This window comes from Schistocerca serialis, chromosome 4, assembly GCF_023864345.2.
Source record: "Schistocerca serialis cubense isolate TAMUIC-IGC-003099 chromosome 4, iqSchSeri2.2, whole genome shotgun sequence".
Classification (NCBI taxonomy): domain Eukaryota; kingdom Metazoa; phylum Arthropoda; class Insecta; order Orthoptera; family Acrididae; genus Schistocerca; species Schistocerca serialis.
In genome coordinates, this window is record NC_064641.1 from 689,437,155 (window position 1) to 689,455,570 (window position 18,416).

At 38.0% G+C, this 18,416-nt stretch overlaps 1 protein-coding gene across 4 annotated transcripts in view; it reads right to left on the minus strand.

Annotated features, from left to right (window-relative positions):
* The window catches only part of LOC126473186 (fas-binding factor 1), a 133,010-nt gene that overhangs the window by 61,869 nt on the left and 52,725 nt on the right, over positions 1-18,416 (minus strand). For all 4 annotated transcript variants that reach the window (XM_050100079.1, XM_050100078.1, XM_050100080.1 and 1 more), the window contains exons 10-12: positions 14,701-14,873; positions 13,928-14,067; positions 3,685-3,917 (exon numbers count right to left, since the gene is read on the minus strand). In XM_050100079.1, coding sequence (XP_049956036.1) covers positions 3,685-3,917; positions 13,928-14,067; positions 14,701-14,873 — 546 coding nt within the window. The remainder of the gene's footprint in view (positions 1-3,684; positions 3,918-13,927; positions 14,068-14,700; positions 14,874-18,416) is intronic.

Here is an 18,416-nt window from a genome sequence, read left to right on the forward strand (position 1 = left end):
AACCTGAAATATCTGCTCATGACATCATTTTCCTTGTGTACTCTCTAAAATATCCAAGAAAGAAACCACAACATTTACAGATTATAAGCACAGCAATGTATCTGAACTTGCAACAGTGGCACAAAAATAGTTTTGGAGACTGTTTCCATTCAATTTCTGGACATAAAAGATAAATATAATTGATTTACTAGCAAACTAACTTGACTACATAATAAACATGATCCACCAAAGGCCAGAAAACTGAAGAGAAAACCTGCATCTTGCTTAACAGATGAGCTAAAACAGCTCATGAATCTGAGAGACTTCTAAATGACATTCTACCCTTAAAAATCAAGCTGATTGAAATCAGAAGGGGAACAGACTCAATCAGAGAGAAATGATAACTCAGGCATGCCAATACATTAATCTACAACAGGCAGACCAGATGTGCCATGTAAAAACCTGTGTGATCTAAGTACAGGCAAAGTACACACTGCAATTGATCCCACTGTCCCAGTCAAGGAACTAAACCAGTACTTTACTTTAGTAACAACTATCACTGTACCGCAAACAAAACATGCACTTATTTGACTATTTCATGGAGGTAAATGACAGCAATCACAATAAATTATGTGTTAAGCTGGCAACATTGTTGAAAAGTCCATCATGCATTTCGGATCAGCATCTCAGGTACAGGCTGGCATCACAGTCCAAATGATTAAGCTTATTATTGACTCACTACTGCTCATATCTTTCCTAGACCTTAAGATTCTTGTCTGCACAATATGGCAGAAACACTTGTTCCCATGAGAGCAAAATCTTTTCTGTCAAGCACTATCAGCCATCTTCTATAAATCCCTTTCATTATCAGCAGCCTGACCCTAGAATGATCTCCATTATTATATCAGAAAACTAAATACCATATTGTGATTCAAAAGATAACCTCTGTTCTGTATGCATTCCTTTACAGTTAAGCACCTTAGCAGATATTCCTCATTTTTCAAACCGTCTAGCTAGTGCATACAAATTTCTTTCCCTCAGATCTCATTTTATCATAAAATCTCACTTTTGTACACTTATTTCGTCATCTACTGTTGGTTAACAGATTAGCTAAAACAGCTTGTGAATCTGAGAGATACTGCACATCAGACTTATAAATTATATTCTAACCTCAAAAATCAAACTGTTACATTTAGCATCACTAGTATCCTTGCTATTAGTTGTTAGTCACTACTATTATTCAAAATGGCACTAGATAAATACAAATCATCTTTCAAATAATTTTCAATTCTATATAATGTCATTACAACAAATCATATTAAAATATAATGTTTTTTAAATATGGTTATTACATGTAAAAACCTAAGATGATGTAAACGGTCCTCAAGGTCCTCATTTGATCAGGTTACACAAATAAATAAGTAAAACAATATAAACAAATAATATATACATGCAATATTGTATACAGAGAAAATAATTGTCTAATATACATATTGTTGTTATAATAAACAACAATATCTGGTAGAGCCGAACTCAGAGAGGTGTTGAGTCAAGACAGAAGAACTGGGAACTGAATCTGTGTATGAGCCAAGAGCACAGAGATCACAACACCACCTGAGTTCCCTTGCGATCCACTTAGGGCAAGCAGGAAGAAGTCAGGAGAGAAGAGCGGCTGGCGGTAATTTGATCACCCGCTCTCTGCAAATCAGTTCCTTGCTGATCACTCACTCTTTATTGAGCTGCTGAGTGCTACTTACTCTGTCACTCACGATGAACTGTTGAGACGACTGGTATAGTAGCTCTTGACGACTGCAGCTTCTGCAACTCTCATGATCACTGATAATATATTCTGAGTGCAATGATACTTCAAAGTGTAAGTACTAAGAGAAAACAGTACTCAACAACTCATTCCAAAATATGTAAATGTTTATTGGGCTTTGGAAATTTGAGGTTTTCTTTTCAAATCAAAAGTGGAAATGTAAGGCGGAAAAGTATTTTCTGTGTTAATAAATTTGATGAATTGATCTTCATCCACACACTTATTTTTTTCAAGACTGACAAAAGCTTAACACATAAGTAACATATGGAAATCCATGTGTACACATGGTCTAGAGTGCTTTTTTTGCAGCTTGGGAAACATTTCCTTCAGCATGCTGTTTGGGGCACCGTCACAGCAGCCTGCTATTAATTTTTTCTCCTGCTCACTGTCAGTAGAGAGAGATTTCAGATCAGATAAGCTACTGCTCCTTTTCCCAATTCACTGATTGCTTATTTCTTAGATGGTTCTAGCTCTTTGAATCAGTTCAGGAGCAGATAGCTCTTCTCTAGTGACCATTGTACTCTAATCTCCATTGTACTGGGTGGGATTCTTAAATTGTTCTGAACATATAAGTTATGTGCCCGTCTAGTTTTCCCCAGATGAAGGAAAGCACTGATACAAAACCTCTTGAAGACCAGTCAAAATACTACAAAATAAAACAGCTTAAAGCAAACCCATAAAAGGAACAAGTGTGTCCTTTACATCTGAGAAATGGTGAAACCACCCGCAAGTTAAAGATGGAATGGTCAGGGATTAAATTCGAACACTGTGACACTCCAAAATACATAGGAATAACAGTTGACAGACCTCTGATGTTCCAAAAACACTGTATGAATTTCAAATCAAAAACCTCCACCAGGAACAACCTACTGAGAAAACTGGCTAGATAATAGTCAGGCAATCATGTTGACGTGAACTTCTGCAATGGCATTATGCTACTCTGCTGCAGTGTATACCTGTCCTGTCTGGTATAAGTCAGCATATGCCAAACAGGTGGATATTGCCCTAAATGACACATGCTGGATTATAACAGGCTGCTTGTAGTCAACTCCAGTCGAATGGCTCTACCAACTACCAGGAATTTCACCACCTCCTGTTCGAAAAGAAACAGCAGCAAATAGGGAAAGAATGAAACTGGAGCAGGAAAATACACATCCCACACATGGGCAACAACCCTGCCCACATTGAATAAGATCACAGTAAAGTTTCCTCAGAACACCGGAAAAACTAATAACCACTGATGAAGAAGCCAGGCTGCTATTATGGGGGGCTGAGACACCCCCTCCCCCTTCCCCTCCCCTGGATTGGAAAAGATTTTCAGAATCTTTACCCCCTGGTCATGATGAGAATTGGCCAATCTGGAAGTCTTTGAATAGGCTGAGGTCAGGAGTGGACAGATCAAGGGTTAACATCATAAAATGGGGATACACTGAAGAAAATAAAACCCAATGTGACTGCAGGGAAGAAGAGGTCGTTCAACATACGCTTCGGTGTCGACTGTGTCCAGCCACCTGCACAGAAGATGACCTTCACCAGGCAACAGAAAATGCACTGGAAGTGGCCAAATCTTTGTCAAAGATTATATAAACTGTGTTGATCTCTCAACAATTGTATAAACTGTGTTTTAGGTATGTTTCTGACTTATAATAATAATTAGGATAGAACTTTAATGATTGATTGTTTCTCAGTGTCAAACTATCATTCATACTAGCTACATTTCTTTTATTTATTTACTTCTCTTGGTCACTTCCATTTTCCTCCTTTGTAATTATTTACCCCTTCCTTTCATCCTGTTTATATTCCTACATCTCTTATAATCCAATATACTCCCTTGTGATCCCCAAGAATGGAGAATTTTCCACTAAGCTAAACAGTAGCTGACCTACCTGCAGATGTTGCCGTTCTCTTTCAAATTGTGCACTAGCTTGCTCACGTTCTCTCAGTACAGCTAGCTCCCTGGCTTCCAGATGTGCTCTCTCTTGCTGCAATGCCATACGTGCATCGTCTGAATCAACCTTCTGCTGGGACAGTTGCTGCTCTAATTGTGAGATTAGGCCAAGTAGTCGCTTCTGCTCGGCCTCAGCTGCTTTTTGCTGTTTCTCCAAGATGACACGTGTGGCTGATATAAAGACATTAAAAGAACAATGTACACTGTCACAATTAATTGGGGATCATCTTCAAATGAATTACATATACTCACAAATAGATTATCCATTTTACAGGTTCCTTTTTATTTCTGTCATACAAAATTTTAATTATCTACCCAAGAATGTAGTCACTGTAAATAAAGTCAACAAGTGACCATTTTCATGAATAACTAAGGGTATGGTTTTTAACTGTACAACTAATAATAATAATAATAATAATAATAATAAGTTTTGCAGGATATGCTTCCTGCAACCACTCTAGAAGGAAAACAAAGACAGAGGATGAGATGGTCAGATGAAGTTAACCGACACCTCATGTTCTGTTATTACCAAGCAACAAACTTAGGAACCACACAACTGAATACAGATCACAAGTATACACAACATTTATTACCAGATACCCAGAATTAAAATTTTTAACAGAACAATGACTAGCTGATCAGATCCATGTAATAATAAAAAATAACAGGATACTCCAGTCAGAATTAGACAACATCAAACAACAAGTACAACAAATACTGGAACAAAATAATGTGCATTCAGAAGAAGAAGAAAATACAGTAATGGACTGAAACATCCCAGAGCATCAATTAAACAATCAGAGAAAAACGACAGCCACCAGAACAAGCACAAATAGAACATGAAGTGACACACATGTTAGATATAGAAGAAAAATTTCAGCTGACATATATAGAATACAAAGACACAAATACAGACATTAGACCATTCTTGCATAGACCACCAAATAACCCACAAGTCGAAACAACAATAACAACTATCAACACAATCATACACAACAAAATAAATGAAAATACTACTATGGAAGAGTTACAACTACTGGTTTATATAGGAGCACTCACTACACTAAATATACACACTAGGCAGAGATCAGAACCAACCAACACACAGAAGAAACCCACAAAACCAGCATGGCAACACATGCTACAGATCAGAATAGAAAAACTGAGAAAAGACATCGGACAGCTAACACAATTTATAAGAAATGAAATATCAGACAAAAAAGAAAAAGGTTAGGTAAAATCTCACAACAAGAAGCGATAGAGAAATTGGATGAAAAAAAAACAGAAATTACAAGCATTGGCCAAACGACTTAGAAGATACAAAAAAAGTGAAAATAGAAGGAAACAAAACCAAACATTAAACACAAACCAAAAGAAATTTTACCAGACAATAGATAACACATACATTAAAATTGACAATCCACCAAACATAACAGACATGGAACACTTCTGGAGCAACATATGGTCAAACCCGATACAACATAACAGGCACGCACAGTGGATACAAGCAGAAACAGACACATACAAGATGATACCACAAATGCCTGAAGTGATAATTTTGCAACATGAAGTCACCTGAGCAATTAATAGTACGCACAATTGGAAAGGCCCTGGAAAAGATAAAATAGCAAATTTCTGGCTAAAGAAGTTCACCTCAACACATTCACATCTAACTAAATTATTTAACAATATAATAGAGGGAAACATTCCACGTGGGAAAAATATATCTAAAAACAAAGATGATGTGACTTACCGAACGAAAGCGCTGGCAGGTCGATAGACACACAAACAAACACAAACAAACACAAACATACACACAAAATTCTAGCTTTCGCAACAAACGGTTGCTTCGTCAGGAAAGAGGGAAGGAGAGGGAAAGACAAAAGGAAGTGGGTTTTAAGGGAGAGGGTAAGGAGTCATTCCAATCCCAGGAGCGGAAAGACTTACCTTAGGGGGAAAAAAGGACGGGTATACACTCGCACACACACGCATATCCATCCACACTTGGCATCTGTGTGTGTGTGTGTGTGTGTGTGTGTGTGTGTGTGTGTGTGTGCACATACCTGTCCTTTTTTCCCCCTAAGGTAAGTCTTTCCACTCCCGGGATTGGAATGACTCCTTACCCTCTCCCTTAAAACCCACTTCCTTTCGTCTTTCCCTCTCCTTCCCTCTTTCCTGACGAAGCAACCGTTTGTTGCGAAAGCTAGAATTTTGTGTGTATGTTTGTGTTTGTTTGTGTGTCTATCGACCTGCCAGCGCTTTCGTTCGGTAAGTCACATCATCTTTGTTTTTAGATATAAATTATTTAACAGTTACATTGCAGACCCATACACATTCCCTGATACACTTACACATGGAATAACTTATCTGAAACCTAAAGATCAAGCAGACACAGCAAACCCAGCAAAATATCGCCCCATAACATGCCTACCAACAATATACAAAATATTAATTTCAGTCATTACACAGAAATTAATGACACATACAACACACAACAAAATTATAAATGAAGAACAAAAAGGCTGTTGCAAAGGAGCACGAGGATGTAAAGAGCAACTGATAATAGATACAGAGGTGACATATCAAGCTAAAACTAAACAAAGGTCGCTACACTACGCATACATTGATTATCAAAAAGCTTTCGATAGTGTACCCCACTCATGGTTACTTCAAATATTGGAAATATACAAAGTAGATCCTGAATTGATACAGTTCCTAAACATAGTAATGAAAAATTGGAAAACCACACTCAATATCCAAACAAATTCAAATAATATCACATCACAGCCAATACAGATTAAGTGTGGAATATACCAAGGAGACTCATTAAGTCCTTTTTGGTTCTGCCTTGCTCTGAACCCGCTATCCAACATGTTAAATAATACAAATTATGGATACAATATTACTGGAACATACCAACACAAAATCACACATTTGCTATACATGGATGATCTAAAACTACTGGCAGCAACAAATCAACAACTCAACCAATTACTAAAGATAACGGAAGTATTCAGCAATGATATAAATATGGCTTTTGGAGCAGACAAATGTAAGAAAAATAGCATAGTCAAGGGAAAACACACTAAACAAGAAGATTACATATTGGATAACCACAGCGACTGCATAGAAGCGATGGAAAAAACAGATGCCTATAAATATCTAGGATACAGATAAAAAATTGTAATAGATAATACAAATATTAAATAAGAACTAAAAGAAAAATATAGACAAAGACTAACAAAAATACTGAAAACAGAATTGACAGCAAGAAACAAGACAAAAGCTATAAATACTTATGCTATACCAATATTGACCTACTCATTTGGAATAGTGAAATGGAGTAACACAGACCTAGAAGCACTCAATACACTTACACGATCACAATGCCACAATTATAGAATACATCACATACATTCAGCAACAGGAAGATTCACATTAAGCAGAAATGAAGGAGGAAGGGGATTTATCGACTTAAAAAACTACATTATGGACAGGTAGACAAAACTACATTATGGACAGGTAAACAATTTAAGAAAATTCTTTATAGAACGAGCAGAAACTAGCAAAATACACAAAGCAATCACTCATATAAATACATCGGCTACACCATTGCAATTTCATAACTACTTCTACAACCCTTTAGATCACATAACATCAACAGATACGAAGAACGTAAATTGGAAAAAGAAAACACTACATGGCAAGCACCCATATCATCTAACACAGCCACACATCAATCAAGACACTTCCAACACATGGCTAAGAAAAGGCAATATATACAGTGAGACGGAAGGATTCATGATTGCAATACAGGATCAAGCAATAAACCAAGATATTACAGCAAGCATATTATTAAAGATCCCAATACCACAACAGATAAATGCAGACTTTGCAAACAACAATTAGAAACAGTAGATCACATCACAAGCGGATGTACAATACTAGCAAATACAGAATACCCCAGAAGACATGACAATGTAGCAAAAATAATACATCAACAACTTGCCATACAACATAAACTAATAAATAACACGTTCCCACATACAAGTATGCACCACAAAATGTACTGGAGAACGATGAATACAAATTACAAATTATACTGGAACAGAACCATTATAACAGATAAAACAACACCACATAACAAACCTGACATCATACTCACTGATAAAAAGAAGAAATTAACACAACTAATTGAAATATCCATACTCAATACAGCAAATATACAGAAGAAAACAGGTGAAAAAATTGAAAAATACATCCAAATGGCTGAAGAAGTCAAGGACATGTGGCATCAGGATGAAGTTGACATTAAACCAATTATACCATCAACCACAGGAGTCATACCACACAATATCCACCAGTACATCAACGCAATACAGCTACATCCAAACGTGTATATATATAACTACAGAAATCTGTAATTATTGATACATGTTCAATTATCCAAAAGTTCCTAAATGCAATGTAACATATACCGTACAGTTAAAAAGAAGTCACCCTTGATCAAGGTCCGCATCACTTTCCATTTTTAACCAGACATAACGTCTGAGAAAGGAAAGATAATAATAATAATAATAATAATAATAATAATAATAATAATAATAAGTATTATTATTATTATTTAATTAATTTTTAATTAATATCAGTTCCAGCATAATTTTTACTTCATCTTTATGTTGTTCTACGCATTACTCTTTATTACTTGCATCACCATTATCTCCTATCCCTAATACATAAACAAAAGTTCACCACCCCCTTCAAGTTACAGTTAAATCACTGAAAAAGACATGGGGATAATCAAGAGTAGGAAATACAGCAGTAGATCTAGCTACTCGCAAGGGGGGGGGGGGGGGGGGGGACGGACTGCATTTGCCAATACTAGGGAGTTGACTAATTGCCAGTACTAGGGAGTTAACAAGGTCAGTGGATTTGTCTAGTTGGATCAAGCAGGAAACTCTTGTCACCATTTTTGTTGTTCAGATATCCTTAGCACCCCCCCCCCCTTCCCCCCACCAGTCAAATCTCCAAACATATACTTCAGTCACACAGCAGTTATAGGTCTCACAGGATATGCTGCTCTGCACAACAGTGAATACCGGATAGTGGTCACAGAAGTGCTGTGTCCCTGTATCCTATGCAGTGACAAAAGAGACATCACCATGGAAGTTTTCATCTTGACCACCTTTGTGACAGTGGGGTAGTGCCCATATCAGTTAGGATGGGCTGTTTTTGAGTGACAAGCAGATCATTGTGCTGGACACGTTATTACACTTCCGATACATGATGTGCATCAACAGCACATCAATTGCTACCAAGACCGTCTTAGAGAAGATGTTCATCACTGAGGATACCCCATACACACTCATATCAGGTAATGGTCTTCAATTTATGCCTGGTCTGTTTCAGGACTTCTGTAATAGAAATGATAGCTCGCATCTCATCACAGTACTGGCTTTGACTGGTACAGCTGAAAACTTTGTGTGAACATTTAAATTGCAGATACAAATGAAGAAAGTGGGGTCACCTCTCAACAAACAGGACACCCTTACCCACTTTCTGACACTGTACAGGTCAATTTCAGTCAAAGAAAAGCTAGCAATGGAGATTTTCCACAGCCACTTTCTCATGTATTACTGCATTTGATACTCCCAGCACCATACCCAACTGAAGTCCTCACTATAGAGTTAGCGTACCAGTATGGCACACACTTTGGGAGAGCTCCTTGATGGATCGTCTCCTGGAATCATCTTGGCTATACATGGCTGAGTGATGTATGAGGTGGACAGTGATTGGACCCACTTCATTTGCCACACTAACCAACACCCATTATGGATGCCCGAGATATTTTAAGTACCACCACCAAATGCTAGCACCTCAAAGCACACACAAGGAAGTCATAGGCTCCTGTTAGCCTTCTGGCATCAGCCTTTAAAAAAAACTGCCAGATCTGCTGGGCTCCAGCACCAACTGTGAGATCTGCTGGGCTCCAGCACCAACTGTGGACATCACTACCTGATGTAGAGATACAGCTGCTGGCACATGAGCACACTGAAATGGAACCCCCCCACCACCACCACTTTCGACCTCTTTGCTCATCTACTAGGGAAGCTTCCACCACAGACTGATCATTTTGAACCATACCATCTGGTTTTAGTGGAGGGGAGGGAGGGAGGGGCTTGGGGAGTGGGAGGAGGAGAAGGGGATCTACCATTCTGTGAGGATGGTAGTGGGTCAGCTGCCATCTATAAAATAGTGTTAAGTTAAAAGGAAATCTGGCAGGAGGCATCCAGCTATGGGTCATCACTGGAGAAAAATACTTATTGGAACTATGGAGAAATTGGTCCACAATGACACCACCAGATAGCGCACTGCTCATATCACATGTATTGATCCTGTGGTACAGAGGACACTGATATAAGTGGTACCGCCTGACAGAAATGGACTTTGCAACTGGATCAGAAGTTTCTGTGACTTCAACTACAGCGCCACTAGGACCCGGTAATGTTATGATGGCATATGAGTGTGGGTCTCTGGACTGGACTGATTGTCTACATACTGTGGATGAAATTGGCTTATGATTATGGACTGGAGAGGAGCCTTTCAGACCATGTTTTGTGCTAGCCTGCATTGACCAGTATGCTCTGCTGACTTTGCATTCATTTGTGTATGTGAACTGTTATTGGTTTGTGGCAATAAATGCTGCACATTGTTGTGAATAGTGAGAAAATCTACAGATTTATCACAGATAGTTTACCAGAAGATGACAAATAAGAAACTTGTTGAATGCCATTTTGGAAAAAACATATTACTTGACTGGTTTCCTGTGAAGAATTTATCATGTAAAATGGAGGTCTGTTGACACTATTGTCCTATTTGGTCAATCAACCACCAGTTTCCTTACTACTAAACAACAGTTGCAGAACTGTCCAATATTGTTCTCCTTAACTGCAATGGGCTTGATTTTGTAGCAGCAATGTACACTGGAAACAATTATTAATGATATAGGTTCAAAGGTGTGATGCAGGAGTGTTAAATGGGTGAGTCTATGGGCCATCTCCAAGATGCCCAGGTGCCTGGATGCTCCCGAGATTGTTTCCTGGCCACTAGCATGCAAGGTGAGAACCTACAGGATGTCCCCAACCCATGCATGGCATCCTGCTTTGATGGGCAATCTATGCTCATTTTGGTATTAGTCTGAATCAAGCAGTCACCACAGTTTACGTGTATCATAATTTTACCAAGCAGACTCCATGGATCAAATCATCTTGATGACAACCACATTAATTTGCATGTGGGCCACCTCCTTCCAGGTTTTAATTCTCATCCTGTTACAGTTGTCATCACATACTCAGTTTTTAATGGAGGCAATAAAAATTAAAATATTCCTTTAAAAACAAGCATCACACCATACTTAAAAAAATATGAAAGCAGCTACAGCTGGTATAATAATAATAAGACTATATACAAAAAAATATAATAATAAGGCTACTGGGGTCATTACTCTTGTGTTGAGCTTTTGTAAGCAAACTATCATTCCAACAGTCATATCTTTCAACATTTTAAGTTACATGCCCACACTGTTGAATGCAGATGGGTATTATCACTGTGTTTTTCACTTTGTTGCAGATTATGCACCAACAGTCTAGGTTAGGATGAGTTCCACGGCATTACTATTAAGTGAAAGAATGATTTAATAATGTAAAAAGTGTGTAAATTGTTTTATAAAAGTGCACTCTGAGAATAGCTTGTGAACAGGAAGGAACTGGTTATACGACTGCTATATACACACATTCATGTGGTACTGCCAGGCCAACAACAGCACGAACTATGAAATATCGTCTTAATAAGGTCAGACGAAAAAATTTATTCATCCATGTTGGAACTGAATCAGAGACAGTAATATCTGGAGCCTTGAGTAACTAGTGTGGGGCATACGAGGACTATAATTGCAACAATGGACTATGAAATAGTCTGCCATGACCACTAATAAAGCAATGTGTATAAAATTGTGTAAAATGTAACTGAGTACCTTGGATGAAGTACTTTCAGAATACAAGAGTGTTCATAACTTGTGGATTAGCCCATCCTTCAACAGTGTAGTGTATTGAAGTTGCATGTGGCGTATGGAAGCAGCATAGCATGTGGCTGCACTGTGAATGCAAAAGTCTACCTCCACATCTACATTTACATTCTGTGAACCACTGAAGTGCATGGCAGAAGGTACATTCCACTGTACCAGTTATTAGGGTTTTTCCCTGCTCCATTCACATATGGAGTGCAGGAAAAATGGTTGTTTAAATGTCTCTGTGTATCATATAATTCTTCTAACTTATCTTGCGATTCGTATGGGAGTGACATGTAGGAGGTTGTAGTATATTCCTAGAGTCTTCATTTAAAGTCAGTTCTTCAAATTTTGACAGCAGACTTTCTCGAGATAGCTTCTGTCTATCTTTAAGAGTCTGCACATTCACTTGTTTCAACATCTCTGTGGCACTCTCTCCTGGATCTAAAGAAACTGTGACCATTTGTACTGCCCTTCTCAGAATACATTTAACATCCCTGCCAATCCCATTTGGCATGAGTGCCAAACCCCTCCGAAACATTCTAGGATTGGTCACATGAGTGATTTTTAGGCAATCTCCTTTGTAGACTGATTGCATTTCCCTATTATTCCACCAGTAAACTAAAGTCTGCTACCTGCTTTACCCATCACAGAGTCCATGTGATCGTTCCAGTTCATGTCCCTAGTAACTGATACACCCAAGTGTTCGTATGAGGCTAAAGATTCCAACTGTGACCCACTAATATTATATTCACAGGATACTAGGTTTTTCTTTGTTTTGTGAAGCGCATCATTTTTCACTTATTAATGTTTAAAGCAAGCTGTGAATCCTTGCTCCACTTTGAAATCTTCTCAATGTCTGACTGAATATCTGTACATCTTTATTTGAACTGAATTTTGTTTGCAGGCAATTGCATCATCCATAAAAAGTCTGAGGATACTATGAATAATGTCCGCAGGATCATTAATATACAAGGGTCCCAACATGCTTCTCTAGAGTACACCCAAAGTTACTTCTCCATCTGTCAATGACTCTGCATCCAAGATAACATGCTGCATCCTCCCTTATCAAAAAGTCCTATATGCCTTATGATTGTACCTTTGATAATAAGTATAGGTGTCATACTGTGTCAAATGTTTTTCAGAAATTGAGAAATATTGCATCTACCTGACTGCCTTGATCCATAGCTTCCACGATGCCATGTGAGAAAAGTGTCAGTTGGGCTTCATAAGATCTACGTTTTCTAAATCCTTGCTGGTTGGTATTGAGGAGGTCATTCTGTCTGTGATACCTCATTACGTTTGAGCAAAGATTCTACAAGAAATGGATGTCAAGGATACTGGACAGTAGTTTTGTGGATCACTTCTGCTACCCTTCTTGTAGGCAGCTGTGACCTGTGCTTTCTTCTAACATCTAGGCACAATTTTTTGTTCGAAGGATTTATGGCAGATTATAGTTAACAGAGGAGCTAATTAAGATGCAAAATCGGTATAGAATTCAATAGGGATGCAACTGAGCACTGGAATTTTGTTGAATTTTAATGATTTAAGCTGCTTCTCAATGCCACTGACACTAATACCTATTTCACTCATCTTTCCAGTGGTATGAGAACCAAGTTGGAGCAATACTACTGGGTTTTCATTTATAAAGGATTATTTGGAAACAGAATTAAGCACTTCAGCTTTTGATTTGCTACTTTCAACTTCAATTAATCTCGTCCAATAGTGACTGAATACTAACTTCGGTGCTACCAATAGCCTCATGGATAACCACAATTTCTTTCGGTTTTGTGAAAGATCATTTGACAATATTCTGCTGTGGTAGTCACTGAAGGTTTCACACGTTGCTCTCTTGACTGCAGAAAGCATTTCCTTCAAAATGTCTATCTATAGTTCTAGGCTTTGTTTTGTACCTCGACAATCTCCAACTGTGTTTGAGTGACATTCTCACACTCTTAAAATTGTGAAGCCCATATAATTTGTTTGTGTACAGATAGGAAATCTATAACCATATGCAATTGTAAGTGATTAGAACTTCAAAAGGGTACAATATTCCACAAATGTTTCACATCATTCGGCAACAAAGTGATGACAGACATGGAAACAAATAGCATACCTTGAAGTTCCTTTTCTTTTGCTTCTAGTGCTGCTGTCTTTGCATCCTGTAGTGCAATGCTTTCTCCGGAAAGCTTCTCTCCTATTATCTGAATGTCTTGTGCATTCTGCCCCATTTTTTCCAAAGCAATGTTCAAAACACTGAAAAAAAAAGAAGGTTCATAATCATTCTATGTGACACCAATGTTCCCTGCCTCTTACCTAGATAATTTTTGACCTGATTTTCTTTCATGTGCTAATTAAGAAAACAATATTTAAAAAGTAAACAGATGAGAAGGAAGCACTAGTAGTTTGAGTAGTGTCTTTCCTTATTTTCTTGAAGTTAATGTTTCAAATATAATGAGCTCAATGCCAATAAATTTTGTATTCATATCTATATGAGAATAGATCATTAATCACCAAATTTTTGACAGAGCACTAAGAAGAAGTGTCCATTTGGATCTAGTAATCCAGTCTTACAGACATATTTACACTCCTTCCCTGATTTTCTTTTGCTGCACTTAAATATTAAATTCTAACAGAAAAAAATCTAACATGTCTTACATCATCTTTCATACACTTGTTCCACCACTCCTGTCTACAGCTTTTTTAACACCACCCCCATGATGAACATGAGTCTTCACTCATCATTAACAAATAAATATATTTTCACTTTAGTGATAATATAAGGAATTAACGTTTTTGAAAATTAAAAAAAAGTGTCAAGATATTTACAAAAGAGCGTAAAGGATTACAAGGAAATGGTAACAAACTTTAAGCAATAGCTAAGCATACCTGGAGTATGAGCGAATTTCCCCCAAAGCTGCAAGCTCTGCATTACGGAAAACCTGCACATGTTCTAATGCTGCAGTGTGTTGGTTTCTCATTGCTTCTATATCCTGCTCATATTTCTGTTTGATTGCTGTTAATTCTGTATCATGGGTTCTTTTCAACTCGGTGATGAATTCCTACATTAAAACATTGACACTGGGTGACTATTAATGCAGAACTGAGAAATGAAAACTATTACTAGCTACGAAGTTTATGTCAGTCAGTCCTCACAGAAACTGTTTAATGGCTGTACTGGTTTTAACTAACTAGTCATTATCAACAGCCAATAAACACTTCCAAGCCAATGGCTGCAACAAAGCATGTTAGGATGCAACATTTCCATGAGACTCTTTCTAGAGTCCTCTAGTAGAAGCAGCTTGGAGATTTTGACCCCTGGCAAGCTTTAACAAAGAAGCGTTTATGGGAGTATTGATAATCTATAGTCAGCTGAAATTGGTGTAGCCATTTAGTTCAGATTAGATTAGATTCAGTTTTCATTCCATAGACCCAAAAAATGAGACGATTCTCTTGGGTGTGGAACATGTCATAATTTAACAGTTTATGTGTGTGCTGACTGAAATAAATTTTAACTTAAAAATGATGTGCTTGCTAATGCCCTTCTTTGATGGATTATAAACAATTTCATACCTAGATTTCGGTACACTTAAATTAGTTGACTAAGAGGACATATGTTCTCCACATACTGTAGAGGACGCTTGGTAGACGGAGGCACACAAATATATGATCACTTACTCCTCTCCCCTCCGTTTCACAACAGCAAAAACGAGATTGAGGAATAGATGTCACTCTAGCCACATCCTTGGAAATATGAAACAGAATACTCACATTCCTAACAATTCCTTGAGAAATCATTCAATATGCAACCGTAAGCTCACATTAGCAAAAACACCACTCTTGTTTGAACATTGTTGTTGTTGTCTTCAGTCCTGAAACTGGTATGATGCAGCTCTCCATGCTACTCTATCTTGTGCAAGCTTCTTCATTTCCCAGTACTTACCGCAACCTGCATCCTTCTGAATCTGCTTAGTGTATTCATCTCTTGGTCTCCCTCTACGATTTTTACCCTCCACACTGCCCTCCAATGCTAAATTTGTGATCCCTTGATGCCTCAGAACATGTCCTACCAACTGATCCCTTCTTCTGGTCAAGTTGTGCCACAAACTTCTCTTCTCCCCAATCCTATTCAATACTTCCTCATTAGTTATGGTGATCTGCCCATCTAATCTTCAGCATTCTTCTGTAGCACCACATTTCAAAGGCTTCTATTCTCTTCTTGTCCAAACTATTTATCGTCCATGTTTCACTCCATACATGGCTACACTCCATACAAATACTTTCAGAAACGACTTCCTGACACTTAAATCTATACTCGATGTTAACAAATTTCTCTTCTTCAGAAACGCTTTTGTGCCATTGCCAATCTACATTTTATATCCTCTCTACTTCGACCATCGTCAGTTATTTTGCTCCCCAAATAGCAAAACTCCTTTACTACTTTAAGTGTCTCATTTCCTAATCTAATTCCCCCAGCATCACCCGACTTAATTCTACTACATTCCATTATCCTCGTTTTTCTTTTGTTGATGTTCATCTTATATCCTCCTTTCAAGACACTGTCCATTCCATTCAACAGCTCTTCCAAGTCCTTTGCTGTCTCTGACAGAATTACAATGTCATCGGCAAACCTCAACGTTTTTATTTCTTCTCCGTGGACTTTAATACCTACTCTGAATTTTTCTTTTGTTTCCTTTATTGCTTGCTCAATATACAGATTGAATAACATCAGGGATAGGCTACAACCCTGTCTCACTCCATTCCCAACCACTGCTTCCCTTTCGTGTCTCTCGACTCTTATAACTGCCATCTGGTTTCTGTACAAATTGTAAATAGCCTTTCACTTACTGTATTTTGCCCCTGCCACCTTTAGAATTAGAAAGAGAGTATTCCAGTCATCATTGTCAAAAGCTTTCTCTAAGTCTACAAATGCTAGAAATGTAGGTTTGCCTTTCCTTAATCTATTTTCTAAGATAAGTCGTAGGGTCAGTATTGCCTCACGTGTTCCAACATTTCTGCGGAATCCAAACTCAGCTTCGCCGAGGTCGGCTTCTACCAGTTTTTCCATTCGTCTGTAAAGAATTCACGTTAGTATTTTGCAGCTGTGACTTATTAAACTGATAGTTCGATAATTTTCACATCTGTCAACACCTGCTTTCTTTGGGAGTGGAATTATTATATTCTTCTTGAAGTCTGAGGGTATTTCGCCTGTCTCATACATCTTGCTTACCAGATGGTAGAATTTTGTAGGACTGGCTCTCCCAAGGCTGTCAGTAGTTCTAATGGAATGTTGTCTACTCCCGTGGCCTTGTTTCGACTCAGGTCTTTCAGTCCTCTGTCAAACTCTTCACGCAGTATCGTATCTCCCATTTCATCTTCATCTACATCCTCTTCCATTTCCATAATATTGTCCTTAAGTACATCGCCCTTGTATAGACCCTCTATATACTCCTTCCACCTTTCTGCTTTCCCTTCTTTGCTTAGAACTGGGTTTACATCAAAGCTCTTGATATTCATGCAAGTGGATCTTCTTTCTCCAAAGGTCTCTTTAATTTTCCTGTAGGCAGTATCTATCTTAGCCCTAGTGAGATAAGCCTCTACATCCTTACATTTGTCCTCTAGCAAGCCCTGCTTAGCCATTTTGCACTTCCTGTCGATCTCATTTTTGAGACGTTTGTATTCCTTTTTGCCTGCTTTATTTACTGCGTTTTTATATTTTCTCCTTTCATCAATTAAATTCCATATTTCTTCTGTTACCCAAGGATTTCTACTAGCACTCGTCTTTTTACCTACTTGATCCTCTGCTGCCTTCACTACTTCATCCCTCAGAGCTACCCATTCTTCTTCTACTGTATTTCTTTCCCCCAGTCCTGTCAATTGTTCCCTTATGCTCTCACTGAAACTCTGTACAACCTCTGGTTTAGTCAGTTTATCCAGGTCCCATCTCCTTAAATTCCCACCTTTTTGCAGTTTTAATCTACAGTTCATAACCAATAGATTGTGGTCAGAGTCCACATCTGCCCCTGTAAATGTCTTACAATTTAAAACCTGGTTCCTAAATCTCTGTCTTACTATCATATAATCTATCTGATACCTTCTAGTATCTCCAGGATTCTTCCATGTATACAACCTTCTTTTATGAGTGTTGAACCAAGTGTTAGCTATGATTAAGTTATGCTCTGTGCAAAATTCTACCAGATGGCTTCCTCTTTCATTTCTCTCCCCCAATCCATATTCACCCACTATGTTTCCTTCTCTCCCTTTTCCTACTCTCGAATTCCAGTCACCCATGACTATTAAATTTTCGTCTCCCTTCACTACCTGAATAATTTCTTTTATCTCATCATACATTTCATCAATTTCTTCATCATCTGCAGAGCTAGTTGGCATATAAACTTGTACTACTGTAGTAGGCGTGGGCTTCGTGTCTATCTTGGCCACAATAATGCGTTCACTATGCTGTTGGTAGTAGTTTACCCACACTCCTATTTTTTTTATTCATTATAAACCTACTCCTGCATTACCCCTATTTGATTTTGTATTTATAACCCTGTATTCACCTGACCAAAGGTTTGTTCCTCCTGCCACCGAACTTCACTAATTCC